Raw genomic sequence first — 26,421 nt, forward strand, 5'->3', positions numbered from 1 at the left:
TACCTGCATGGGTGCGCTACCGGCAACGGCCCCTCCCACCCAATCGACTCTAGACGAACCGGCAGCTGGGAAACATAAAAGTCATCCAACTCCCCCTCAACACCTCATCTCTGCTCTTGACGATCACGGCACTCCCTTACACGTCTTTCCTCTCTCTCTTCGACCTCAAGTCACCCACCCCGTCAAGGGATTTCAAAAACACCCTTCTCTGCATTCCAGTCCTGCTCGGCTCTTCAGCCATTGTCTCAGCGTATTCCTAGCCCGGTGCTTGACTACGACCTGACCTTTCGTCTTGACTCAGACGAGCCATTCACCCACCAACCTGATTAGCCACTCGACGGAACGGCACGACCTTATTCATTCCTTCCTATTGTTCACTTGCGTCAATAGCATAGAGCAGTGCTCATCTATCGACCCGGCAACAAGCAAACAACTCTCTCTCACAAAAACAACTTGTCGACAACAAGACTTTGACTTTACGGTCCACCACACTCCCTCAACAACGAGAAAGGAAAGAACAACTAGATCAACCATCAATCACCATGATGTACAACACCTTCACCACCGGTCTCGTGGCTACCCTGCTTGCAGGTGCCCAGATCGCCTCCGCCCACATCGAAATGTCGTATCCTCCCCCCTTCAGATCCAAGTTCAACCCCAACGCCGACCCCGGTAGCATCGACTACTCCATGACGGCTCCCCTCAAGGATACCGGTGCCGACTATCCTTGCAAGGGCTACCAGGTCGACTTTGGCACTCCTTCCGGCAAGAGCACCGCTACCTTTGTCCCTGGCCAGACCTACAACATGACCACTGCCGGCACTGCCACCCACGGCGGCGGTTCTTGCCAGCTCTCTCTCAGCTACGACAAGGGCGCTACCTTCACCGTCATCGAGTCCTACATTGGTGACTGCCCTCTTGCTGGCAAGTACGACTTCACCATCCCTGCCGATGCTCAGTCCGGCGACGCCATCTTTGCTTGGACCTGGCACAACAGAATCGGCAACCGCGAGATGTACATGAACTGTGCCCCCGTCACCATCGCTGCTAACAACAAGCGTGACGTTGCTGGTGCCGCCTTCTCCACTCGCCCTCAGATCTTTGTCGCCAACGTCGGTAACGGCTGCAAGACCGACGAGAACTTTGACGTCCAGTACCCCCAGCCCGGCCCTAATGTGGTGAAGGCTTCGGATGCTCCCCTCAAGGGCCCTGAGGGCAGCTGCGGTGCCTCTGCTGCTCCTGCTGGTGGCTCTGACTCTGGCTCTGGCTCTGGTTCTGGTTCTGGTTCTGGTTCTGGTTCTGGTTCTGGTTCTGGTTCTGGTTCTGGTTCTGGTTCTGGTTCTGGTTCTGGCAGCGGTACCTCCAGCTCCAGCTCTGTCGCTGCTGCTCCCGTCACCACCAGCGCTGCCGCTCAGACCAGCGCTGCTGCTGGTGGCAACCCCGGCGGTATCTTCATCACTGCTCCCTCGGATGGTTCTAACCAGGGCGGCATCTTCCTCCCCTCCGCCACCGACATCGTCAACGCCCCTAGCTCCAGCGCCGCCGCTGTCGTGAGCTCCGCCTCTGTCTCCGTTCCCGCCGTTGCCACCTCTGCTCCCGCCGTCGCTACCACCCAGGCTCCCGTTCAGACCACCCTCCAGAGCATCGCCAAGCCCAGCACCACCGTCGTCAGTGCTCCCGCTCCTATTGCGACCGGCACCGCTCCCGGCAATGGCACTGGCTCTGGTTCTGGCTCCGGCTCTACTGCTGGTGCCTACGCCGTTGGCACCGCCTGCACCACCGAGGGCGCCTGGAACTGCATCGGCGGCTCTTCTTTCCAGCGCTGCGCCAGCGGCGCCTGGTCTGCCGTCACGCAGATGGCTGCCGGCACTAGCTGCTCCGCCGGCGAGAGCGCCCAGCTCAAGATGATCGCCAAGAAGCACCTTGGTCGTTACCAGAGGCGTCATGGGTATGCTCACCTCTCCAACTAAGGAGTCAACATTGTAAAGGAGTGGACAGCACAGCGTCATATGATACCCCGCATGTAAAGCACCTATCTTCCGTTTGTTTTGTTTTTTCACCTTGAAATATTCAGGCTTTGGTCAGCTAGCTGGCTTTTTATTCGCTTTTGCCGATCTTTGATCGATTTCAAACTTCACTTCGCACATTCTTTTTTCACCGCAAGTTTATATAACCCGTGCTACACCTGGCAAGTTGTACTTGGATAGGTCGTACACTTTTTTCAAATCCCAACTTCTTTCTGAATATTTCAAGATCCAAAGACATCGAACGAACAAACAAACAACGGAGATTTGGGGCGTGTGTGCTGGCAGGGACAATAGAGCAGAGGAGGCAGTAGTTGGCTAAAGACAAGCAAAGACTGCATTTCATGACAAGGCGTTTACTTTTTCAAATTTCACGTTATGATGACAAAACTGGGAGGCACAGCTGGCTTGTTGATGACCATACAAGGAATACCAAGGGAGGAAAAAGGAACTCGGATAGGAATTTGGCTGGGCGGGACAAATGGATTCACTCGTTTCGCTGTACATAGACTAGGATTGGTAACAAAAAAGCATGCAATTACTGCATTCGTTCATATTATAAGAACCAAACTCTGTGCTGCTGCTCATTGGTGGATTTTAAGATTGAGCATCTTGAAGGAATGAAGGACTGGCTCCGAACAATTCATATGGGGGTTCGTTCGCCACGATGTCTGGTGCGAGGGATTGGCAAGGTCTAAATCCTTACACATCCTGACGAATGGATCACTAGGACTCACAAAGGCTGAATGAAGTCAACGCGGCCGAAATGAGCAAGGCAGGTCTCGAATCAAGAACTCACTCAAACAACAGTGCAATGGCGCCTTTCTCTGTCAGCCGAAAGCATTCGGCGAAAGAAGGTCGCTCCTCCCAGCGCGAGCTGGATCGAGCTCACCCTCATCGTCGATAATCAGGACGCGGACGTCGCCAGCTGGGAAAAGGAAGTGGTCGCCGAAGATGAGCACATCCTCAAGATCGCTTTCACTGCTGTCGCGTCCATCATCAACAAGCTGAATCTCCGCAATAGGCCGCACCACCTATCTCGCCGGCGTTTTTCTCGGGCCTTACACAAGCGGAAATCGCCGCCGAGATCCAACGCATAAGAAGGAACGAGAAACGAGCAGAGAAAATTGCCAAAGAAACCCCATATGAAAAGAAGAAGCGACAATTCGATCACAATAAGTGGAGGAGGGACAGCGACGCAACTGAAACCCCAGAAGCGTGCAAAGCAAGACTGGCAAAGCAGGCAGCGTGGGCGAGAGATCATCTTGCCAATGAAACTCTAGAGCACCGTGACGCCAGGCTAGAAACCATGAAGAAAAGGTATCGCGAGAGGGAAACTCCCGAAAAGCCGACCTGTTCCGTCAAATTGAGATACCACCTCTCTAGGGTCCTGGACTCATGTGCGTGGCCCATTATGAGCCGTGCGTGTTCTGTACCAGCTTCCCGAGTTATGTCGTTGGCCGCTTTTCTTCTAAATGAGTAGAAGGATATCGACTTGAAATATCCAAATTATTGACCCCTATTGGCGAAGTAATTGGACAACGCTTTTGAGGAAGAGGGTACAAAGTTTTTTTATAAGACTAGTGCCTTTAGGGAGTACGGCGACGAATATCGGTTGTCCAAGGCTGTTAGCCTTGATTAGTGTGGTTGATCATTCTCAAGTCTCCGGCAAAAAGCTCGTCTAAGGTTGTAATCCCCTAGAGAATCCCGCGTCGTAGAGCAATAACCAGGAGTCGGTGTAGGACAAAGAAAATAATTTTTCGATGTTGCTATGGAGATCGAAAGAGCAAAACATGCTTTCTGGCTATAGCTCCTCCTCCTCTCTTTCCCAACGTAGCGGAGTCGCAATGCAGGTTGGACTTCAAGCGCAAGGCCAGGTTGGCATATAACAAGGAGTATAAGAAGAACCGCCTTGACGATGAGACGCCAGATGAACGGGAGGCTACCTAGGCTAGTAAGGAAGAGGGAGATCGATAGGAAGCTTAGGATAACGAAACCCCGGAGCAACGCGCTGCAACAAATGCGAAAATAAATCAGCGCCACAAGGACAAGAAAGCGGCAGAAACGAAGGAATCTTCTCGGCTAGTGAGGTGTATGTTGAGAACAAGGACTTGGGGTAATGAGTGGCTGTCCGTCAACCGGGCGAATAAATAAACCTACCTACCCACCCGAGCCGGCGTTTATGATGCATTGTCCATACTATATTGCAATCGCCACTCCGTAGGGCGTTGCTTACCAGTGAGGTCGGCACAGGCAAAACCCTCATCTATGGCGTCGTCCTCTTAATAGAGTACCTACGACTGAAAAAGCTTGAGGAGAAGGGAGAGCCCTTCGAAGCCTTCCCCAGTATTATCGTCTTACCGTCTAGTCTAGCCGTGCAGACATTCAGTAAACTCCAAAACACTTTCAGCGACCTAGATTTACGGTGCTGGTACAAGATACCGAAAAGTGTCAATTCAGAGGACCCGCGGCATAGTAAAAGTCTCGTACAACAAACGTTCGACAACCTGATGAAGGATTCAGTTGTATACGCGAGCGCAACCGAGCATCGACCGCCCGGAAGGTTGTTATCGCGGCATATACTACGTTGACCAATAGATGGGCTGATAGAGAACACCGACATTGTCGAACTCCCGTGAGGGACACCGTCCCGCCATGCTGACGAACTTTGAAGAGACCTATCCGGTGATTGAGAAGCGATTGTGGAACTCGTCATCTGATGTTCTTAACCAAATCGCAATAAATTCCCATGATGTCTCATCAATATTCATCACGGCCCGTGCCCTAGTCACCCAATGACGGGTGTTAGACAGGATGGTTTTTACCTACCCCCGTACACACACCTCGGTGTGATCGCTGAACATAGTAAACATCACCGAACGCTAAGGGTGTCGGTGGCCAGCTAGCTGTACAGATCGAATTCGCCAATCGAAAAGCAAGGATGGGTTGATGAACTCGAAGCTGAAACTGAACCGTTCATGGGCATGGAGGAAGGTGTGATGAACTTGGTTCATGATTCTTCAAATTATTGGATTCATGAAAGCACCTGCCAATCGGGTACTGACCATGACTTCCTTCCCATCGTCGCTGTGATGGCTGCAGGAGGAACACGGAAATTACAACCCTCGAAATCGTTCTTTCCCACTTGAAGACTTCATCATCACTGGACGTAACTTCCCGAATTGGATTCTGGCGTCCTACTGGGGTATGCACCCAATGGCGTATGGAATATATAAACCTAACCCCAGCACAAGACAACCATCGAAAGCCCGCATGGCTCAGTGGTAGAGCGCATCACTAGTAGTGTTACAACTGACAACACATGATGAGGTCGTCAGTTCGATTCTGGCTGTGGGCATTATTTTTGCACTAAGGTTCTTTTTTTGCCTTTCTTTGGGCGTGGTTTTCTTTTGGCTGAGCTTGAAGGGAACGCCACGGTGTGGCCATCAACATGTTTCTACAGGTGTGGGTGGTCGCGTATAGAGCAAAAGTCGGGTCGGCGGGACCAACAAGTATGGCGGGCGTGTAGTACTCGGTTGTAGTAAAAGTTGTAGGCGACGCTAACATCAATTGCGATGGCAGTACTAGCGACGATAGAGTAGAGTACCGTATGCAAGATACCCGAATCCTTGTTGTGCACGAGTCCGAAACGGGGCAAAGGGGGAGGGGGGGGGGCAAGGGAGGAATGACTTCTTCAACCAAATCCGCCGAAGCAAACTCTTCGGATCCGTCAACCAAGCTCGGCTGATTGAACCTGTTGCGCGGGAGGTTGGAATGGCCGTAAGTGGTCTCGAACATGTAAGCTCCCTACACGATCTTTTGCGCAGCCTTGTGAGTACCTCTGAGAGCGGAAAGGGGCGCCGGATGAGTTTTGATGTAGGCTACGAGAGCGGTTGCTTTTTCTGGTGAGAGATACCATGGAGTTATGATGTGATACGCTTAATTCGTTTTTTGCTCATCGTCCACTTTCATGTCCTCGACCTGTCTTCGGGGAGCTTCGTTGAACAGACTATGGACCGCAGCCCATCTTATCCGCCGCTTATGGTTTCGAAGCTCCGCCGGGTTTGGCTGTTGTGGGTATGATTCGTCTTGTTCCGTGAATTCGTTCATGGTTGCGTTCAGGAGCGGGCCAAATACTGCCCTGGCTTCATCATTACCTCTACGCAAGACGTTAAGCGCCAGCTCGGCCTCTCTGGTTGCCATGCGGTCTTGGTTCTCCTCTTCGCCTAGGGCGATGGCCGAAACGTCCGGTGTCCGTATCGGATCGATGTAGTATCTTTCCAGTGTCCGGGTTTCTGGATCATGGTTCAGCAGCGCTCTGGCACTCTTGATGCCAACTCTTTTGTGTCCGGCGAATTCGTTGGCACTCCTTCGTCTCAGCGAGTAAAACGTGATGGTTTCTAGGAAACCGAGTTTCATCCCTCGGTCTTTGAGGTAGAGTGTCAGTGAGTGCGCACTGACGGATTTGTCTGATACAATCTCATCCCCTTTAGCCTTGGATTGTAGGAGGACCGGGTCGCCCAGGTATCTCTCCTTAATGATGATGTTCCGCCGGTCTCCATCCAAAAGCTCGTCAATGGTGCTGTAATGCTTGAGGATTCCCCTCCGGGAGGGTGATCAACAGAAGCCTCTGATGCGGGACAGATAGAAACACCTCATGCTATCTGCCTCTTGGGCGGGCATGATGTTAAAACATTTTGTGCGCATGGCATCGGGCTTAAAAGTTGAACGCTCGGCGTCGTGGTCGTAGTTGGTCTTAAAGCACCGAATGGTAAGCCTAACGTCAAACATCCCCGGGACTCTCTCCACGGGAGATGGGAACGCCCTTCTATTTCAAGAACATACCGTTGTCGTGCATACCAGACCAGCCGATGCTGCCTGGTCGAAGAGCATATATGCGGCCTAAAGCCCAAGCAAGATGGTGGACCTCGGCCACTTCGTGAGATCCGGGGTGGAGGATATCGTAATCGATGAGCATTCGCAACTCGGGGAGGCCGACGACTTGCAGTAAGTGCGTTCGAATTGTATGCCCACCTCTAGCAGTCCCTTAGCCGCAACATATCTCATCGTCGTAGTAAGGCTGTTCCTAGTAGAGAACTTTAGCCCCTCTTGGGTCTATAATTTGTTGGCCCAGAAAATGAATGCGTCTATCCAATATTGGGCATAACAGAGATATTGAAAATATTTAGGATTTTCCATCTAGTCTTTCAATTTTAAAGGCCTGTCATCCATGACAGAAGGCCATATAAAGACGACGAGAGGCTTTAGGCGACACCCATCAGATAGAAGATTATATAGCATCGTAAATCCTTGCTATTGTTCTATATCGCTTCCAACCTATGATAGTTTCTCTTTTAAAAGGCTAGGTACCTAACAAAAGTACTGAAAATCTCTTTCCTATACTGTTTTTGCATAGCTTAAGTAGAAAGTGGAATCTATATCCGTGATAATATTTGAAGTTGGACAATAACGCCAGCATAAGTACCTCTATAAGCAAACAACTACCAACCCACTAATATACTTCGCTACCCGCCGGAAGTTTTCAAACCTCAACTCTAACGTCAAGCTCCGGTATTGCTAATAATAGCCGACGATACTGACCGGGGACTTACTCATCCTTCTTAACATTCTCCTCATTATCATCTTCATCCTCCTCCTCCGAATCTGCAATGATGCCTGATTTCTTCCTCTTGAAAGAGCCTGACTTGGTCTTGCGTCGCTTGACCTGGGAGCTGTTCTGGCTGGCGTAATGGGTATCTTGGCTTTTACCGCCGCTACCAACAATACGCGGGGATTTGCGTCAGTGAATGGCCTGCTGGCTGTCTTCCTTGTACCGCCTGCTCAGACTAATGTACAGTTGAATCTACGCATCGACTGTGGCCAATGCTTGCAAATTGGCCAAAATGGGGTTCTCACCGCGCTGGGCGGTGATGAAAGAGTCCTCCATGTCGTCGTCTGCAAAGAATGTCAAGCAGTGTTGGTAGAAGGCTTTGGCTGGAGTTGGTGTATTTTTGGAAGCAGTCACATATCCTTTCGTGCCGGTTTCCTCGGTCCAAGTGCGGTGATAGTCCAGGATTCTGGGGAGGTGGATGCCATCCTGTCCACATAGGTTGGCGATGGCATTCCTGACGGTTTGCGCCTGAGCCTCTATCTGAGTTACCGCCGCTCCCACCGCGTCTCCGGCGCCAGCATCGGATTGTAATCCACTTCTACCTTCGTAATAGATTATTAAGTTTAATTAAGCTCCGGATAAGGATGTCAAGATATTCAAGCCTGAGTACTTACTCGAATTGGCCAACTGTCTTCGCGCCGAACGGCCTGTCGTATTGGATACGGATATCCTATCACCGCTATATCGCAGATTATTGTTGGTCTTGCGTAACAGGAGCAGGCTCGGCGGGCGCAACGACGGGAGCAGGAGCGGGAGCAGGGGCAGGGCGTCTTTCTCCCTCAAGACCATAGCCATCAGCTCCTCATGCTTCTCTATCAATTCGACATATCTTGCCCTCAAGTCATTATGCTTTTTGTTTTCCGCCAGCAGGTCCTCGTACTTCCTCTTCCAAGTGTTGACAGCCTCCTCGTGTCTGCGAACGAGCTCCTCCTTCTCCCTTTTAGCTTTCTCCTCAATATCTGCCATCATCCGCTTGACTTCGCCCATTGTAGCAAAGTTCTCATCGGGGTCAGCGGGTGCCAGCTCGGACTCAGACGCCAAGTCAGACTCCGCCGCACCAACGACATATGCGTTCATCTCGTCCACCTCGTAGTCTAAAGGGTCTATAGTAACACTCTTTAGAAAGTTGTCTGTTAATACCACTACCGGACCCTTCTTCAACCTATGTAGGAGATAAACGGTATAAATTCTCATTAGGCGTATATTTGCCGATGAGTAGGCCACTGAACCATTAGAAAGCTCGACTGGGGTCGTCATGCCCCTACTCACGATCACTACCTGGTCTAATTGCTAGCGCTGTGTTGAGTATGGCCTGTACTGTACCCGTATTGTCCCGGGTGTCATATACAGGCCATATAAGGTCGCGGACCATTAGCAGTGCATTCCGGCACTATCGTACCTGGTTAAAGCGCGTAACGCCTAGGACACTTTGCCGCATACCAGCTACATCAGACACCGTAGAAAATAGCATGCCGCGAAAGCGATTGCTAAAGGCTTGCCTATTCTGGCAGAGGAAGGCTACATCATTCCTTCGGTATGAATTCTCTTATTTCTATCGGCAACAACAGTAAATAAAATCCTAATCATATATAGGGCTAATGTCACCGCCTTTCTCGAGACCAGTATAGCGTCCGCTTCCGCCAGCGCATGATCTTAGTCGTCAGCGTGAGGGTCTGCTTCCTAACCGTTGTAAAGTGTCTTCGGAAGGAGAGGACCTCCGGCGTGATATCCAGGTCGTCTCCTATAACTCCTAGTGATTCGGCCTTCGCCGATGAGGAAGTGGATGATTGCTGTGATTGTCTTGAGGCTGTAGTATTTCTGCCCAGCTCTTTTTGGCCAGATGCGCTTTCCAAGAGAAGGGATCTCGACCCAGATTACTGATCTTCTAGTGAAACCACCAAATCCTGTAACCAACCAAACCAATGTTGAAAATCACCTACTAGTATTGAGGGCTTTCTATCTAAAGTCCTGCGGTAGAAAGAGCATTGTAGGTAGAGGACAAAACTATATATATAGAAGACAAAACCCCATATGTAGAGGACGAACCCATATATTGGAAAGACAAAACCATATATGTGGAGGACAAAACTTTATCGGTATCCTTATGCTGCACGTATACTTCCGCGAGCCTGACTTTGAGGATGACGAATTGACCTAGTTCATCACTAGATACATTTTCTCGGCAGTATATAGAATATATAATAAGAACTATACTAGCCTCCTACTAAAATAGAGTCTAGACTCAAGGCTACTAAAGATCGTAGGTAAGGTCTGTGAGAGACTATTGAGCAATAGGAAGAACTTTGGGATACAGGCTCTACAGTGGATGAAAGGTAGTAGCCAAAATCTATAAGAAGGTGTTGACGATGCACTTCTTGGGCACGAAGATATCGAGGACACTTGTTTCAATAGTACAGGTGTGGAGGACGAAAATTCCAATAGTAAAGTTGGAAATGATCTTGATGCGGGAATACTTCGGAAGAGGAAAAAGAACTGCGCTATCTCCGAGCTTCGCTTCAGCACCAGACCTCAGCCGACGCTCAAGTTTACCACTGCTTCGGTTGCGGTCCAACGAGAAGAAGAAGAATAGGCGTGAGTGTACTTTACAAGAAAGTCCTCATTGACGAGGTTTTGTGGCGATGGGTGAAGGTATAGGGAAGGGCGGCTGTTATTCCTGTGGGTGTGATGGCTGCGTGTGGTGGTGTGGTGATCCAGTTGACGCTGGTTGAACTTTAGGGAAGGGATGAAATACGGCATTTGCGGCCACATATCCGAGAACGAATACTATAGCCGTAGCCGCAATGCGGTCAACACCATCATTAAAGTAAAGAGGACTGACCCACGCAAAGGTGTCGACGATACCATCTCACCTAGTGCATTCAACCGCCCAATTAACCACGTCATGATGAAGGCCGCATACCATGATATAAGCGTTGTAGTTGCCAATTCAAAGTCGGATTAGATATTGAACCTCGACAAGGCGGGATTGATGTCGATGATAAACAAGGAAGGCCGACGTTTCTACCCCTCCAACCAGTCAGCTGTTATTGTATACTACAAGTAGGATACCGGAATGGTTTTCCCGGTTAAACAACAAATCAGACGCATGCTGGACTACATTATCAACTCTGCGATTACCGCGTCCATTACCTACAAACCTCAGTATGCGGAAACCATCGGCCGCGATAAATTGAGATTGAAGGCGTACGCAATTATGGCGGTCTATACGAGGGACGTAGGTCTGGTTGACGACTAGTATATGGCCATCACGGAGGCACGCCGCAACTGGATCGAATCGCACGCCTGGGCGGACACAAGACGGACTCAGATCACTAGGACAAGAGTATTCCATCGCCGGACTAAGCTGGGTTTACCTTCCGAATGATCGAGTGACCCAGAGGTGGCGTGTATTTTATTTCCTCCCAGAAGGAAAGAACCCTCGCAAGCTCAGAGCTCAGAGGTCTTGGGAGTCAAACTCCAGACGGGTGTTTACTAATTGGAAAGTGCATATCAGCAGCCATAGCCAGGGAGAATCACAGTGTCATGACGTAGTAAGTAGGACAATGGAGTGAGCGCCTTCTAGTCACATGCTGGCGATGATGGGTTTGACCAGGCAGGTACCTAGGCTCGTCCTCGACAAAATCCTTGAGACCCTCGATATCACACCTTGGGTATACCCTTGCTACGCACCCAAGCATCTTCATTACTCCTTTGAACTTAATTTTCGCGCGAACCCTGGACAGAAAAATCCCGAAGGGACCCTAGCTAATGTGTTCTTGAATGATTATAATCCTTATTCCAAATTTGCAACAGCCTCTGCTAACTATACCGAACGGTATCGGACTGATTCAACTTGACTAACTCATTCACTGCCCGCTCGGCAAAGGTCTTATTAATTTTCTGACGGACGAGCTAGGTAAGCTGCTTTCCAATGCAAAGCCGAGTGAGTGTTAGAGAAAGGGGATACGGAAGGAACGGGTTGTGACTTGTTCAGAACGCCTCTTTTTGATGGTTCTCCAGTCCCTGGAATGCATACCTAGCTAGCCCTTGCTGATATTTAACAGTTGCACATGGAAGTATCTTTCAGCCTGGTACATGAAGGAACCAAGCGTGAATCTACATACCACCAAAGGAATTATCGGTGTGAGTCTGGACCCGAATGTACTTAAAGAGTTAGGTAAGTAGTTAGTTACCCACTGATTATTAGAAGTGAAACACCATTCCTGCCAGCGTTGAGGTCTCCTAAGTGACGGCATGACTGAACCGCTGAATAGCCAATTGATGGCCAGCCTCCATCCATAACAGCAACTGAGCGTAGAGGTAGTCAGGCACGTGTCAGGATCACTGATGCCGGGCAACAGGAAGTTACCGTAGGCAAATTAAATATTCTGAGCTTTCAAGTGCTAAGAAGTCTGTCGACGAGATGTAAACCGACGGGGTAAAGGTATTGTCTACGTCGAGGAACGATCTTCCACGATGTAGACCCCGGAGGCCCATGAAGGCTATGGTTAGTCGACTGAATATGAGACGCATCCCTTCTGGCCTTCAGGTTTCTTACATGACGGCATGGTTCAATCGGTGATGACCGAGCTCCTGCTACAAGGCTGGCGAACATAGCCAAAGTCGCCGAGGTAGGTAGTAATGACCTCATCAGGAGTCACAGTTGACAGGGAAGTTAACGAGGAAAGTGAAAGGATTTGAACTTTTTTTTGCCATGCCATTTTGCAAAAGAAACCCCGTCAACCGTACACCATCCCAAGCCTTTTTATGTTTTACCCCTCCAAAGTAGCGTAGACACATCCATCCATCCATCTATGTAAACGAATCCGCTCAAACATTCATTAAACAATTCCAAGTCCAGCAACCCTCCGAAACCTAAAGTTAAGCCTTAACCATAACAGCCTCAAAGCTCTCCTCCAAAATCTTCAACCCCTCCTCAATCTCTCCCTCCGTCACCAACAAACTAGGCACAAACCTGAGGGTGTTCGTTCCCGCGGTAATGACCAACAGTCCCCTCTCCCTCGCAGCCTTGATCACGGGGGTAGGATCCTCACTCAACTGCAGCCCCAAGATAAGTCCCTTGCCCCTAACCTCCTTGACCAAGCTCGGGAACTTGTTCCTGAGCTTCTCAAACCCTCGCAGGAAAACCTCGCTCTTTGCCTTGACTCCCTCCTGCAATTGCTTATCGGCCAGCCTGCCAACAATGTAATGCGCCAGTCTGCATGCAAGCGGGTTACCGCCAAAGGTAGTACCGTGGTCGCCAACCTTGATCTTGGAAGCGACGTGCTCGTTGACGATCGTAGCGGCGATAGGGAAGCCGTTGCCGATGGCCTTGGCGGTCGTCAAGATATCGGGGTGAGCTTCCTTGGGCAAGGAAGAGTGCGCCCAGAAGGTTCCCGTGCGGGCCAAACCGCACTGAATCTCGTCGTAGTGGAGCAGCGCGCCCACCTCGCGGCAGCGCTTACCCAGCGCCACGAGGAATTCCTCAGTGGCGGGCATCACGCCTCCCTCACCCTGGATGGGCTCGACGATGACGGAGCAGGTCTTTTCGGTGACCAAAGAGGGGATAGCGGCAATGTCGTTGTAGGTGCCTACTTTGAAGCCGGGGACCATGGGCGCAAAGGGGGCCTGGTACTTGGGGTTGGGCGTGGCGGAGAGGGAACCCATGGTGCGGCCGTGGAAGGCGTTTTGGAAGCAGACAATTTCGACTTTGGAACCGGAGGGGTCGAGCACCTTGCCGACTTTACGGGCGAACTTGATACCGGCTTCGTTGGCTTCGGACCCGGAGTTGCAGACGAAGACGGAGGAGGCGTCGTGCATGCCGCCCGAGGCCTTTGTGGATTCGACGAGGAGCTTGGAGAGCGCGCCGGTCCAAGGGTTGTAGTAGAGGTTGGAGGCGTGGACGAGTTCCTGGGCCTGTGGAGGCAATTGTGAAGTCAGTTGACAGTCATCTTGAATACAAGGAGGAGTTGAGTATGACCGCACCTGCTCAGCAATGATCTTGGAAAACTCCTCATCACAGTGACCGAGCGAGTTAACAGCAATACCCGACGTGAAGTCGAGGTACTTGCGGTCCTCCAAGTCCCAAAGGTAAGAGCCCTTGCCCTTGACGAAGACGGGAGGAGGGCGAGAGTAGGTGGTCACCATGTAGGGGACGTGCTCGCGGACCATCTTGCCGCTGGGCGAATCCTCGGTCGGGTCGGGGTGGGTGAGCTGAGAGGCGGTGGCATAGGAGCGGCGGGCAGCAGCAGCACCGGCACCGGCGCCGGCGAGGCGGGTGGCAGGCGCCGCGTTGACGGCGGCGACCCGGCGGAGGGCGGTGCGGAAGGCCATGGTGACGGACGGGCGGACGGAGAAGGAGGCCGGATGGGAGAAAGAGGTGCAAGAAAGGAAAAAGAGGCTTGCCGGGTGAGGGAAAGGGTAGGTAGATAACACTGCAAAGATTAGGTGGTGGAAGACGGAGTCACTTCCCCAGATTAGACAAACGTAAATTAAGTGGATTCGCTGGGACGAACGGGACGGGATTGACAGGGACCAGACGGGAAGACAAACAACGATGATAGCAACAAGAAGAGTTCAATTGACGCCAGAAAAGAAGTTTATTTTACAGCAATGACAGCGACAATATGTGACTGACGAGAACCCAAAGACAAATCAGTCACGCCATGTGAGCAATTAAGCTGTCCCTGGTTATCTTCTCCAGTCAGTCAGTCATACTCACAGTCATTGTCACAGGACAAGAAAAAAAGCTCGCCTCGCTAGGATGCGGAGTGTACCGATTTCGGGGGTTTCCCGTAAATTTTGGCCGAACACTCATGCGATGGCTATCGATTAGATCCTTTTGACCAATTGGCTTGTCTAAATCCATCAAGGTCCCCCTTATCAGATCTTTAGCTGAACTGAATGGGGTGTGTTTTCGGGCTTGGAAGATGCCTGTCTGGAGTTGATGAGCATGTCGTCGTCTTTATCTCGTCGTCTCGAAGATTGGGAACCAATTAATCCGGATAAACATGATTCTTGACTTTCCGGCTTCGCGGCTTGCAGTTCCCAGTTGTTTCGCTGTCCCGTTGTTGGAGCGGATGGACCTGGCCTGGCTTTGGGTTGACATCGAGATGAAGCACAGGTCGCCGCTTGCGCAATGCAACTAACGAAGTGACTCAACTCAACTTGCTCGTTCGTGGCTTGGCCAGGGTTAGGAGAAACTGAGCCTCAACCTTCGCAGCCTCATTTCATCCAGGCCGGCGTGGCTGAGAGAGACCACAGCTGGCAGCACCAACCTCCCACTCACCACCTGGCAGCAAGCTCACAACGGCCTGACAAAGGCCTGCTCCCCAGCTGACCAAAACCCATAAGCTCCACTCAAATTTTCAAAGCTTTCACTCGTGCACAGACCCCGTATCCTTCCGGTCTGAAGGGTATAAAACATCGCCCACCCAGTCTCGCTTTTAGACTTTTTTTTCTCCTTTCTTTCCTCGCCCTTCGGGGCAATTTGGTCAATTTGAAACGATACAGAGAAGATTAGCATGGCCCCTGCACTAAGGATGACACGCTACTCAAAGAGACGCTACCAATTTTTTTTTTTTTTTTTCACTTTGATCTTAGCCTGAGTGGTTGGGACATTGGGAAGAAAATGGTTTCGGTTGTGGTTTGTGGTTGTGATGTTCCACCACCCTGGAGGTTTGGACTGCTCATCCGGAAGTCATGAACTTAATCAATTTATTTTACCCGCCCACTGCACTCAACACCCAACTGATCCTACTTTGCCTCATGATACTTCCCAGCGCTATCCAAAACTAGTATTAATTCTGTGTGCGTGTTTATCATTAATCATCAACCACCGAGCCACCCAATCCAGTTCATTGTGTTACGGGCGCATTTCCCAATCAACCTTGCCATCCTGCCAACCTGCCTCCCTGATTGACGAATTACTCACAACTGCCTCCCATCATCCATCATGTTTACCACCACCCCCTGTCCATCATCGTCATCATCGACATCTGTCAGTGTCCCTGTCTATGATGACCTCGTCCATCACCTCCTCCTTGTCCGTTCCGCCCTCCTCCACCATGATCACTTCCCCGCCTTCCTCCGCCATCGTCATCGTTTCCTCTGCTGTGACTGCTTGACCCATTCCCATTCCCACCATCTCCACCACTACCGCCGGTAATAAACGTCTCATCAAATAACCCATACAAAGCATACGCGTCAAAATTAGATAACGACTCCATCATATGACTGTCCCCGATGGCGTCCAGGCCCAACACATCCGGCAAGTTGTGGAGGTTGATCTCGTTGCACTCAAACATAAAGTCGGGCGTAAAAGCAGAGTAAAGACCTGTCGAGAAGGTGTTCTGGTTGAAGGGATCGACTACACCGAGCCCGGGGTTAGGACTGGGGCGTGACGTTGCTTGGTGATAATAGTCATTGTTGTTGGTAGTACTGTTGTGGTTGCTGTTATCATACGAGTTGTTGTTGTTGTTGTGCTGCTGCTGCTGCTGCTGCTGCTGTGGGTAATGACTCTGGCCCTGGGTTTGGTAGGAGGGAGAACTGTTGTGACCGCTGTGTCCGTGATGTTGCTGTTGTTGTTGTTGTTGATTCTGATTCTGATGGTGCAGCCCTCCTGGATCTGTCAAGGGTCCCGATGGGGGAGATAATAGAGTGTTATCAAGTGGAGTGCTTGCATGTTGCGTTGATGGACTGTTCAGGTACGAGTGGCGATGAGGCGGGGGTGCGAGCGGTGGCAAGGCTGGGCTGAGGCTTTTCCCATAGGCGTTAAAGTTCGATTCGCTTATGGTGGGACTGTCTGATCCCACCGTCATGTCATCCGAGCCTGGTGTTTCGTACTTGAGGGATGTTCCCCTGCTTAAAGTGGAAGTGGAACGTCTGTCGCGAAGATGGCTGAACGAAGATGAACGGCCCTGATACCTTGCTGTCGGAACATTGGGTTGCGGATGCGGCGGCGGATGGAACACCACCGTTGGTGTGTCCTGCCGGATCGGATCATAGATCATGTTTCCTGGTGGCGTTGCGGCTGTGGTAGGCTGTGATGTAGGTGGAAGAGGCAAAGCGACTGATGACATGGAAGGAACTAACATGAAATTGTTGGACATGGCGGGGTTGGACGTGTTTGTATAGATTCTCGTGAGATTCGAGCTGGGCGAGCTCGTCGTACCGGATGTGTTTGTATACAGTCTCGTAAGGTTCGAGTTGGGCGAGTTCGTTGTGCCAGTAAGTGAAAAGGCAATAGGCGGCACACCTGGCGAAGGTGGGATCGGATTCTCGAACCCCATCAACCGCTGAACTGAGGCCTGACGGGTTCGAGCAAGCATACGCTCGAGCTCGCCCGGTGCAAATGTCTCACAGTCCTCAATGCCCTGTGATCTCTGCTCCATGGCGTTGATGATGTACCCGACTCCTGCCCAATACTGTTCAACGCGTGAAAGTGCCTGAGAGCAGCGCGAGTAGTTCGCCGCCGCGGCCGAAGTGAGTAAGGAGTGTCGCGGTCTATTATCGGTCGGTATGCTCAAACGTCCGCCATGTGTTCTCGAGCCGGTACTCTTGTTGATCGCTCCTGGGGATTGCTCCCGTGATGGTGGGCTTGAAGCACTCAATGCAGACTCTTTGAGGAAGGCGCATCCGGCGATGAAGATGGGCTGGGACGTGAAAGGATTGCCAATGTAGCTCTGATGATCAATGAGTTCGGCAAAGGCAACAATATCCGCAATGGTCTTTGCGCTCGATCTGGCCAGCTCACGACTGTTGGACAACAGCTGAATGTTAGTGAGCTTACCGAACGGCGTGAGTAGTGCTGGTTCATGGAGGATAATGATCATGGCATGGAACCAGAAATGAAGTAGTATGAAAATGGTTCCTTGGCCCGCCTCGACGTAGTGCTTGAAGTTGTGGGTATTGAATACCAGCCGCTCGTGCTGTTTCGAGTAGATTATCGTCAAGTCGCTTTCCATTTGCCGCAGCTTCTTCATGCTCTCCTCCGTGAGATCATTCGCATCCCGGATGTTGTTGAGCACATCGGACGCGCGACCGTAAAGATGGATGATCTTGATGCAAGCCGGGAAGGGATCTGGCCAACCCTCTTGATCAAGAGTGGGTTCGGGAATTTCCAAATCCATGTCATCATCTCGCAAAGTGACTGGCCTGCCTGTGCCGGATGAGATGATTCTGTCCAGCATAAAGACTGCCCAGAACGTGTCGATACGTGCCTGCTCCACTTCCTTTTGCTCTTCGGGGCTGATTGTTTCCTCCTCTTCTTGCTTGTCCGTGGGCGAGTTTCCGTCGTCGTTATACTTGCTTAGCCACCTCCTGGTGAACCACGGATCACGAGACCCTTGATATTTGACACCCTCCTTCTTCTGAAGACCTAGATCAGTAGCCATGCGGATGGCAAGGCCCAAATACATCCAAAGGGCACTGTCCTGGTTTGCGCCAAAAGCCTCGTATGCCATGAGCAGAAAGGCCTGAACAGCGGCGACTGACGGACAGGAAAACGTTTCAACGGTGGCGTTCTTGACTCGTTGAGCAAAGACATCACCATACTCGGACTTGGGAACTCTGCTGCCGTCCTGCTCATTGGTGAAGGTAGGAAGCTCGGAGAACCGGGCAGCCAACGCACACATGGCATCGACCAAGATGGGCTCCACCTGCTTCTCCTCGAGCTGGCGCATAAAACGTTCCTCCTTCAAGAAGGGGTAGTTGCAACCCAGACGAATAAAGAAGGTCTTGACCAAGACCTTGATGATTTCGGGCACCGGCTTGGAGTCGTCGGTGGAGTATACCGGCATGTCCTCCAGGGTAGGAATGTCCTTGAGGGTTTCCTGTATCGTTCTCGGCTGTATGTGATGTGATGGCGTCGGTGTTGTTGCGACTGACGAGCCGGTTCTCATGAAGCGTGGGTCCCTAAAAGAGGGTTCTTTGGGAAGGTTTTGCTTGAACCCGGGGACAATCGCCGTAGGACCGAAATAGCGAAAATACGGTATACGATCTCTTCTCCGTACGGAATGGCTGTGGTGCTGTGTCGGTGATCGAATGCCGTTTGAGTTGGACTGTCTCGCCGTTCTCGTAGAGCTGGGTGACCTTGAATCCTGACCCCAGTCATTACTAAGTCCCCGCGGCCGGGTGCCTGAATAACCGTGGTTTGAAATGGAATCACGCCTCATGGAAGCATCTCTATCAACAACGGCAAAGCCGGCCGTTTTGCTCCCTGGGGCCGTCTTGCTCTTCCATTGTCGGTGAGGTTCTTCCTCTTCCTCCTCCTCGTTGTCATCGCAATGTTCATCATCATCATCATCCGCTGCCTCCCTTTTCACCCCGGCAACTTGGTCGTGGTCACCTTTTGTCAGGCCGTTGCCCCGGTTGTCCTCCTTCCTTCGCTCGACCAGATCGTTGTAACCTTGACACTGGTGCCCGTTCTTTGTGCAGGTCGAACAAACCGGTTTCTCACCGGCACATCGGGTCTTCCTCTTGCGGCATGTCAAGCATCTGTTAAGGTAAGTTGGTTTAGATAGAGCCCATATATTGTCACACATTCTTTCGTGCTGCTAATCTCCATGCCGCCGGTTTCTCCGTGGTGTCTCGGGCAGCGGGGCTCTTTGAATTACGCGTCTCCTCGGCCACATGGCTTGCAGTATGGGATGAAAACATGCATAATCATTGATGTGGTATGATGGGGATACAAAAAGGGGAACACGTACGCTGCGTTGATCCTCCGCCTCTTGGAAGGAGGTTGGCCTTGGTTGTTTACAAAGCGTATCTGCTTGGGAGGCGGCAGGGGTGCGGTCATCAGGGTCATTTCAGGCATAGCTTTATAGAATAACCATGATGGTTTGCCAAATCCTTAATTTGTAAATATTTTGTCGATTTTTCGAAGCCGTTCCGTGAAACCGTTGTTGGAAGGGAGGATAAGTGATGGTGTTGCTGAGTGGTGACGGACGCTTGGCGCACGTTCAAGATGGTGGGGAAGCCTATGTTTGTGGAAATGATGATGGAAGCTATTCTTGGCAGCAGCAGTGTTAGGTTTGGATGGATGGGTTTGGGCGGCACGCGGTTGTTTGGTTGTTCGGCGTGGCCAAATTGCCCTGGTAAGATTTTGTGATATATCCGAGCTTCCGCCCAATGAGTGAAGGAGCCGTCCAAACGTTAGTGTGAAGCTTCTTCTCTCTCTTTTTGCCGTTTCGTGCAAGAGCAGAGACGATCTTTTCAACAGGCGCGCAATAGCATAACTAGTTATGCATCGGTCATGCCGTTGAACGTGATTCTGCGGGCAACGATCATTTCCGGGATTCGGAAAAGGGTGTCGAAGAATAACGGTCAAGATGGCTTGGAAGCGTAGTCAGGTGGTGTGCAAGCCTCCGGTACGTCAGAGACCCCTCGTTCTAGACTGACCAAAAGGAGAGCTGGCAATATGGGGAAGTAGGATTCCAAGGGTTAATTCAGCATGCCGATCTCGAAGACAACCTGGAAGCCGCGCAAGCACGGGATTTCGTTCTCTGCTGGGCTTATTCGCTAACGTCGTATCAGAACGCAACCCTGACATGACCCAAACACAGCTGAAGCTCCAACAACAAGAAGGGGAATGAATACCTCGGTGGCGCGTGCTCGTGTGCTCTCGTATGTGACTGAATGAGACAAGGAAGGAATGGAAGGGCTTGAGAAGTGAGAGATGCGTCGTGGCTGGATTTGGGGATCCGGCTATGGAAACGAAGTGGAGGGAGAGAGATGGCACGATGACCTGAAAGGTGGATCGCAACAAGCAGATCCCTCGTCCGAAGCGCGACCGAAGATCTGCAGTGGTGAGGTGCCCCAGGACTTGTAGGTGTCGGGAACGGAATGACTCCGGGAGAGGGAAGCAGAGAAGAGGAACTGAACACCTAGAAACAAGGATAAGACATGCGCTTGGGGACGGAGAGATAGAGAGGGAAAAAAAATAAAAAAATAAAAAGAAAGAAAAAAACAAAGAGGAAAAGTTTTTGCGGCGAGGCAAGAGCGGGCGAGAATTGGAGACGGCACTGCAGGCTTCCTTCTTCCATTCCTACCTTAGCATACGATAGTTTGTTGACAGGGCTGGGCTAGAACACTTTTGTGTGCAGGTCTGTGTCCCCCCAATGTGTTCCTTTCTAGCGAACGGGAGACGGGCAACGGGGAAAGCAAAAGGACGTCCCGGCGGCGGCTTTTACACGTGTAGTGTAGGGCGCTTTGCTTCTGTGCGAGATCAAGCCGGGCAGCCAACCACGGGCAGCGGCCACGATGCTTCACTACAGCTGATGCCGATGTCGCGAATATCGTGAAGCACTCTATTTGCAGCCCTCAGCGAATCGCGTCCCCCCTACGAATCGGCGCCAGCGTCATGATTGGGGCGAGAGAAATGCGGTGGTGAGTTGAGAAATGTGATGTGTACACTGATTGTGTATGTGTCAATTCCGGACTCCGACCAGGTGCAGCACCGCCATCACCTACAGTAGTGTACATCTCCAGCTTCATGCTCGCTCGCTCAACATGGAGCGAAGGTGTTCGTGGATTGTGCTTGGCGGTGATGCCCGGGTGGCGATACCGCTCAATCTCCTCCATGTCGGATTTATCCCCACGCTTAAGGAGCCAATCATATCGCTCTCTGGGTCTGAATGCTACGTCTAAACTGCCGGCCTGCAGACTCTTTCGCAGATGCAATTGGCCGTTGAACGTGGGGATATTTCCGGGTCAAGCAAGAAACGGAGGTATGTACATACACACTGTCTGTCTGCCTGTCGGTACACACCACTACTTTGGGGAGATTTGTCCCGAGGTGTCCATGTTCGGGAGACGATGCTTGTACTGTGGTGTACACAACTCGAGTTGATGAGAGACGGAATCTCGGCAAACTGGACAGACACGAACAGGACAGGAACATGAAAGTCAAAGCAGACGGATCAACCTACGAACACTGATTTTAGGTAGGTTCAGGTTCGTCGCACCTTCCCAAGTCCATGATGTGCAGTGTGCATTCATTTTGTGCATCGATGTGCGTCTTTTGACTCCACAGGGCAGGGAGTGTTCCTTCCCGCTGGGCTGGAGATCTTCGACGCCGCTGCCATGTATGGTTCGAACCCAACTCTGACTAGGCACAGAAAAGGCCCCCAATTCATCTGCGGCCTTTGCGCATTGTTGCGAGTCTAGATTCTCGCTGTCAAAGGATCTGCTCCATGCAAACTGGAACTTCAAGTAGCATTTTTGAACGTTTCTGGATGGGTACATCGGGTAGATAGATGTAGGGAGACAAGATACCGTAGCATCATCGTGCTCAGTGTCGACGCCTGCCTGGGCTTTTACCCCGCTTCTGGTCTCCCCAGACTTCCACCGTCTTACATACTTCAGGTTCACATGTTTGTGCCAAGCTTGGACCTCCTTGTGTAACCTTGGCAAGCGAGAGCTCGAGGGACTGCAGTGGAGGGAGATAACGGGCTGTCACTAAAAGGCAGCTTTGTTTCACACAGGAGTTTTCTCCGAATCATCAGCTACATGCTCTTGACCATTCCGAGCTGTTGCAGACAGAAACGGCTATATATAGTTTCGGACTTTCTCTAACGTGGTCAAATGCCCAAGAGTTTCCATTATGCTTTTCAGCTTATCAGGCCCATTCTTCCACCGAGAGGCCCTAGAACTTCGCATCTGAGGCCATCTCCACTTCGCAGGACGATGGATCTGTTCCCTTTCAAACAGTTTGCTATCTCTCCGTTGACATCCTGTCGTCTTCTTCACCCAAACACAACACTAACCCCCATCTCCCTACTAACCTGCCTCCACAGATCCTCTCCCGTTCCCATGTTCCCCAGCTTCTCCTGCTCCTTCGATCCCCTATCCACCCCAGCCCCAGCTCCAGCTACAGACTCAGCCCTATCCGCCCTCTCCCACACCTCCCTCACAATCTCCCACGCCCTCTCAATATTCCTCATCCCCTGCCTCTTCTTGACCTTTTCAAACGCTTGCTCCGCCAGCCCGCGATCATTTTCCGTCACAGCCTCGCACGCCGCCACAAACAGCGGCCACAGCAGCGCACCCATGGGCCCCTCATGCTTCACCGTCGCTGCGCAGTGCAAAAGCGAGCGATGGGTGTGCTCTTGCACCGCCCTGTGCGAGCGCCGATAGCCGTGCACGCTACGGTAGAGGTAGACAAAGGCCGAGTGGCGGTAGGCGAGGGCGTTGTGCCAGATGCTGTGCAGACGATTGCGTTCGGCCACCGTAGTAGGGGACATGACGTCGACTTCTGACTGGTGGTTCTGGTGGTTGCTGCGGACTTTGTCCGTCTTGCTCGACCCTTGGTCTGCTTCTTTATCGGGGGCAAAGCCGGGGGGCAGTTGCGGTTGCCAGCGTGATAGAGCGGCTTCGATGGCTTGGGTGGTTGCTTCGAGTTCGGTTCGCAAGACGGCCATCTTGGAAGCCGAAGCGTTGCTCCAGATGGCGGCTTGGAGGTCGCTTTTCAGCGTGACGATGCTGGACAGTCGGTGGATGATGGGCCACAGCGTGGTGGCCATGCCGAGGAGGGTGTCGACGTTGGATAAAGGGGAGGTCATGGGAGCGCCGAGAGGTGGGAAGGGCATCAGGCAGCCGGCGGTGGGAGCGGCCGAGAGGGGGGCGCGGCCGTTGGAGAGGGCGGCTATTACGTCGTAGAAGCGGAAGGCCTGGGGGATCTGTTAGTGTGAATCCTAGTGATGAGTGTGTCTGGGTGTGCGCGTACCCGTTCGAGAAAGATGCTGGTAGAATCGGATGGTTCGGGATTGGTGCACATGATGGTAAGTGCCCCTTTCAGGTGGCCATCCACTAGGTTTGATCGTCCTCTTTGGACCAGCTACATTGGCTCGCGTTAGCTCTCAAACTTGGCCGTGTCTGTAAGAAACTCACCACTTCATAGTAGATAAGCAGCATGATGGTTGCCAAAATTTCGTTTCGGTTCGACTTGGCACTCTGCTCTATTAGACGTCCAAGTCCCTGAATGGCCTGGTTGTGGAAGAAGAGGGAATGCTCCTCGTTTTGGATTCCTCGATATTCTAGATGGGCGCTAGCTAGAGCGAAGATGGCATTGAGCAGGGGCGAGCTCTGCCGCGTTAATGGCAACACCAATTGCTGGAAGGGGTTCCCACTCTCTTCACGAAAGACAATCAGGTGGGAAATAATATTACAAAAATGATCCACGAGACCTCGTCGGTTGGGGCGATCCGTGAACTCTGAAAATGCCGGCGAGTGAAATTCGAACAGAGGTGATGTCACCGGACACGGCGCTATCATGGCTAGGTCTGGATAATAAGGCGTTGGCCGTGACACTGTAGTGACGGCTGTGTAGGTCGTCCATGATTCCGCAACGCCACCATCTTCAGCATTCTCGGTCACTTCTTCGGCGTGGCTCAAGTCTGGCAGTGTGAAGAGTGACTCTGTGGGAGAGATGAGAGGGTAACTCGGCGTAGGTGAAGGTGCGTTCCAATAGGTGCTTTGGTGGAGGTCTGGTGGTGAGAACATGTAGTCCGCCTCTGTAGATTCCGGAGGACTCGCGCTGTCGCTGTCGTAGCCAAAGTCCGATAATCTCCGGGAGAGAGATAGCCTATGGCTGTCATTGCTGGATATAGTTGATGATGATGATGTCGCCAAGCTAGCCTTTCGACGCCTTCGAGGCCGCAAAGCCTCGTAGACACAGGTCGCCCCATGCTCGACGCAGCGTGAACATTGCGGGCGTCCCTCGTCACACTTTTTCTTCTATGGTGTTGAAGCGTGGTCAGTTAACAGACTCTAGTAAGAGCGGAGAGCGCTCGACCAACCTTTTCTTTGCTTTTCCAGAGGTCAGCAGCTACTTGATATTCGGGACAGCAATCTCACGAAAACCGAGAGAGTACAAGGAACAACTTACCAAAAGGTGCAGCCTAGAGCAGGTTTGTTCCAAGTTAACGGGGAAACAAGGGCCGAGAGTGCATTCCGGGTGGAGACTTACCGGCTCTTGATCGTCTCTTTGGCTCCTTTGGAGGAGCCAGTCGCGTGTAAAGAAGCATTTTTGCACCAGCGGGATCCATCTTGTTCAATATGGTTATGGAGAAAGCATTGTCCGTGTTCATGATGAAAGACGGAAATACGAGGCAAATGGGCGGTGACTACGATATGTCATAGGGAGATGGGTTTGGAATGAGGATATTAGCCGGCTACGTCCAGCACGTTGACGACAGCAGCAGTCTTGGCTTGTCAGTGAAGGTCACGAGGGAGGCCAACTTTGGTCTGGAGCGATCCTGGCGAACAAGGATGCTCTGTTGGGGCGTGCAAAACAAGCCTATTCTTCTTCTTCTTTCTAGGCTGTCCGCTCGTCTGCCTCCGAGATTTTCTTGGAAAGGCAAGGGCCGGGTTACATATTTCGCCCAATGTGCGGAGAAGGAAGCGTGAAAGTGCGGAGATTCCCCCACCTCGGAAACCTCCACCTCCACTATCCCTCCACCTTTCCTCCACCTTTCCCCAGAAATTTCCCCAGAAAGTCAAGAGTAACGCGGGGGGAAAGGGCTTGGCTGTCTGTTTCTGTCCAAGACTGCGGCAAGAACAGGGCACATCTTCAGCAGAGACCCATCCACTGACATTGAGCCCGTACCTGAAGCCATTCTTGAGATGGGTTGGTGTCATTAACCGTGATCCGAAAGATCAGAGCCGCATGGTGAGAGACATTGGGGCCAAGCGATCGGCCTATATATTGGTGAAATAGATTGGAGAGTCAATCACGGCTCGTCAGTCGCTTCGGTTCTCACCTTGGTGAACAACTCGGGTACATACTCGGACCGACCACACCGGAGACTGTGATCGGATCAGACAGACAGACTGCCTTTATACCCAAGCAGGCAGACTGTCGAATATCATAGCATAAGCTGTGATGGCTTCCGTCCCTTATTACAGCAACCTAAATGCGGACAGATTGGCGAAGCGGGGAGACAGAAGACTTCATTCCGCGCCGCCAAGTCTTGCTTACGTACCACCTGGACCACCCGATACGAAGCCGAGCAATATGTGTTGTAGGATTTGCGCAGAAATCATGATCGACCGTAGTTCAAACAACGTTCGATGTTGCCATCACCTCACAAAGAGATTCGAAACTGTATGGTGTTTTTGGTTGACGTGAGCGCCTCACTCCGTGGTACGCGTTGCTGTGCCGTACCGCTCAGCCCGATGGTATAACAACTCGATATAGCCGTAGGCACATGTTGGAACCCGGGAAGCAACCCAACATGCCGTCTGTCGTTGACAGTCGTGGAGTGCTTGTGAGATGTTGTCAACGGTGGAGACAGCAAATCTCGTCCGAAGAGGGCAGCCCTTGTTCCATTTCCAGCGCGCTTTGACCACAGGCTGGAGCGTGCGGATAGCTGTATGCACTAACAATTACTTCCCAACATCAAGACTTCCTCAGGATGGCGAGTTGGTGGTAACGTGCGTAGTAAGCGCTTACATCCCTCCACCACTTCCATACCTTGTTCGAGTACTCATATGACCCGACCCCATACCCAAAGCTTCCTAACCCAAGTGGATACGCCAAAACCGACCCTATACTGTAGAAAATCTCTTAATTGACTATTACTCCTTTAATATATTGTATATATACCTTTTAACTTTCCCTATAGAGAAACAACCGGCGCTTTTAATCCTAACAAATAAAACTTGCCTACAAATAAGAAATATACAAGTCCGAATAATATTAGCCCGAATTTACCCTTCCGTAAACCT

General features: G+C 51.5%; 8 protein-coding genes and 1 non-coding gene across 9 annotated transcripts; 4 read left to right on the plus strand and 5 right to left on the minus strand.

Annotated features, from left to right (window-relative positions):
- Positions 1-542: 542 nt before the first annotated feature.
- On the plus strand, positions 543-1,970 carry B0T23DRAFT_318978 (uncharacterized protein; the record flags this gene model as incomplete). The annotated part of the gene is made up of 1 exon (XM_062835099.1): positions 543-1,970. One exon carries the CDS (start codon positions 543-545, stop codon positions 1,968-1,970), a length of 1,428 nt encoding a protein of 475 aa, XP_062691669.1.
- A 721-nt stretch (positions 1,971-2,691) lies between these two features.
- On the plus strand, positions 2,692-4,073 carry B0T23DRAFT_420953 (uncharacterized protein; the record flags this gene model as incomplete). Its single annotated transcript, XM_062839749.1, has 4 exons — positions 2,692-2,698; positions 2,835-3,010; positions 3,049-3,424; positions 3,835-4,073. The coding sequence occupies 4 exons, from the start codon at positions 2,692-2,694 to the stop codon at positions 3,972-3,974; spliced, it is 699 nt and encodes a 232-aa protein (XP_062691670.1). The 3' UTR covers positions 3,975-4,073.
- A 1,218-nt stretch (positions 4,074-5,291) lies between these two features.
- On the plus strand, positions 5,292-5,382 carry B0T23DRAFT_t234. Its single transcript has one exon. It is a non-coding gene; the product is annotated as a tRNA-Thr (tRNA).
- Positions 5,383-5,963: 581 nt separating this feature from the next.
- B0T23DRAFT_443464 (uncharacterized protein) lies at positions 5,964-9,067 on the minus strand (the record flags this gene model as incomplete). The annotated part of the gene is made up of 6 exons (XM_062840861.1): positions 5,964-6,580; positions 6,870-7,060; positions 7,637-7,765; positions 7,892-8,237; positions 8,310-8,789; positions 8,965-9,067. 6 exons carry the CDS (start codon positions 9,065-9,067, stop codon positions 5,964-5,966), a joined length of 1,866 nt encoding a protein of 621 aa, XP_062691671.1.
- Positions 9,068-12,376: 3,309 nt separating this feature from the next.
- On the minus strand, positions 12,377-14,419 carry B0T23DRAFT_339809 (putative acetylornithine aminotransferase precursor). The gene is made up of 2 exons (XM_062835866.1): positions 13,681-14,419; positions 12,377-13,611 (listed from the first exon to the last, which is right to left on the minus strand). The coding sequence occupies exons 1-2, from the start codon at positions 14,026-14,028 to the stop codon at positions 12,577-12,579; spliced, it is 1,383 nt and encodes a 460-aa protein (XP_062691672.1). The 5' UTR covers positions 14,029-14,419; the 3' UTR covers positions 12,377-12,576.
- A 1,276-nt stretch (positions 14,420-15,695) lies between these two features.
- B0T23DRAFT_396639 (fungal-specific transcription factor domain-containing protein) lies at positions 15,696-19,510 on the minus strand (the record flags this gene model as incomplete). Its single annotated transcript, XM_062838257.1, has 2 exons — positions 15,696-19,191; positions 19,404-19,510. 2 exons carry the CDS (start codon positions 19,508-19,510, stop codon positions 15,696-15,698), a joined length of 3,603 nt encoding a protein of 1,200 aa, XP_062691673.1.
- An 890-nt stretch (positions 19,511-20,400) lies between these two features.
- On the minus strand, positions 20,401-20,721 carry B0T23DRAFT_318573 (uncharacterized protein; the record flags this gene model as incomplete). The annotated part of the gene is made up of 1 exon (XM_062835083.1): positions 20,401-20,721. A coding segment is annotated over one exon (321 nt), but the record flags the coding sequence as incomplete, so codon positions are not given.
- A 1,670-nt stretch (positions 20,722-22,391) lies between these two features.
- B0T23DRAFT_163046 (fungal-specific transcription factor domain-containing protein) lies at positions 22,392-24,930 on the minus strand. The gene is made up of 6 exons (XM_062832758.1): positions 24,662-24,930; positions 24,581-24,593; positions 24,492-24,501; positions 23,584-24,429; positions 23,420-23,530; positions 22,392-23,363 (listed from the first exon to the last, which is right to left on the minus strand). The coding sequence occupies exons 1-6, from the start codon at positions 24,780-24,782 to the stop codon at positions 22,440-22,442; spliced, it is 2,025 nt and encodes a 674-aa protein (XP_062691675.1). The 5' UTR covers positions 24,783-24,930; the 3' UTR covers positions 22,392-22,439.
- Positions 24,784-26,076, plus strand: B0T23DRAFT_405334 (uncharacterized protein; the record flags this gene model as incomplete). Its single annotated transcript, XM_062838985.1, has 7 exons — positions 24,784-24,814; positions 24,863-24,937; positions 25,057-25,103; positions 25,256-25,337; positions 25,572-25,672; positions 25,824-25,872; positions 25,967-26,076. The coding sequence occupies 7 exons, from the start codon at positions 24,784-24,786 to the stop codon at positions 26,074-26,076; spliced, it is 495 nt and encodes a 164-aa protein (XP_062691676.1).
- Between the last annotated feature and the right edge of the window lie 345 nt (positions 26,077-26,421).

The sequence above is a fragment of the Neurospora hispaniola genome, assembly GCF_033458365.1.
Source record: "Neurospora hispaniola strain FGSC 10403 chromosome Unknown B0T23scaffold_5, whole genome shotgun sequence".
Lineage (NCBI taxonomy): Eukaryota > Fungi > Ascomycota > Sordariomycetes > Sordariales > Sordariaceae > Neurospora > Neurospora hispaniola.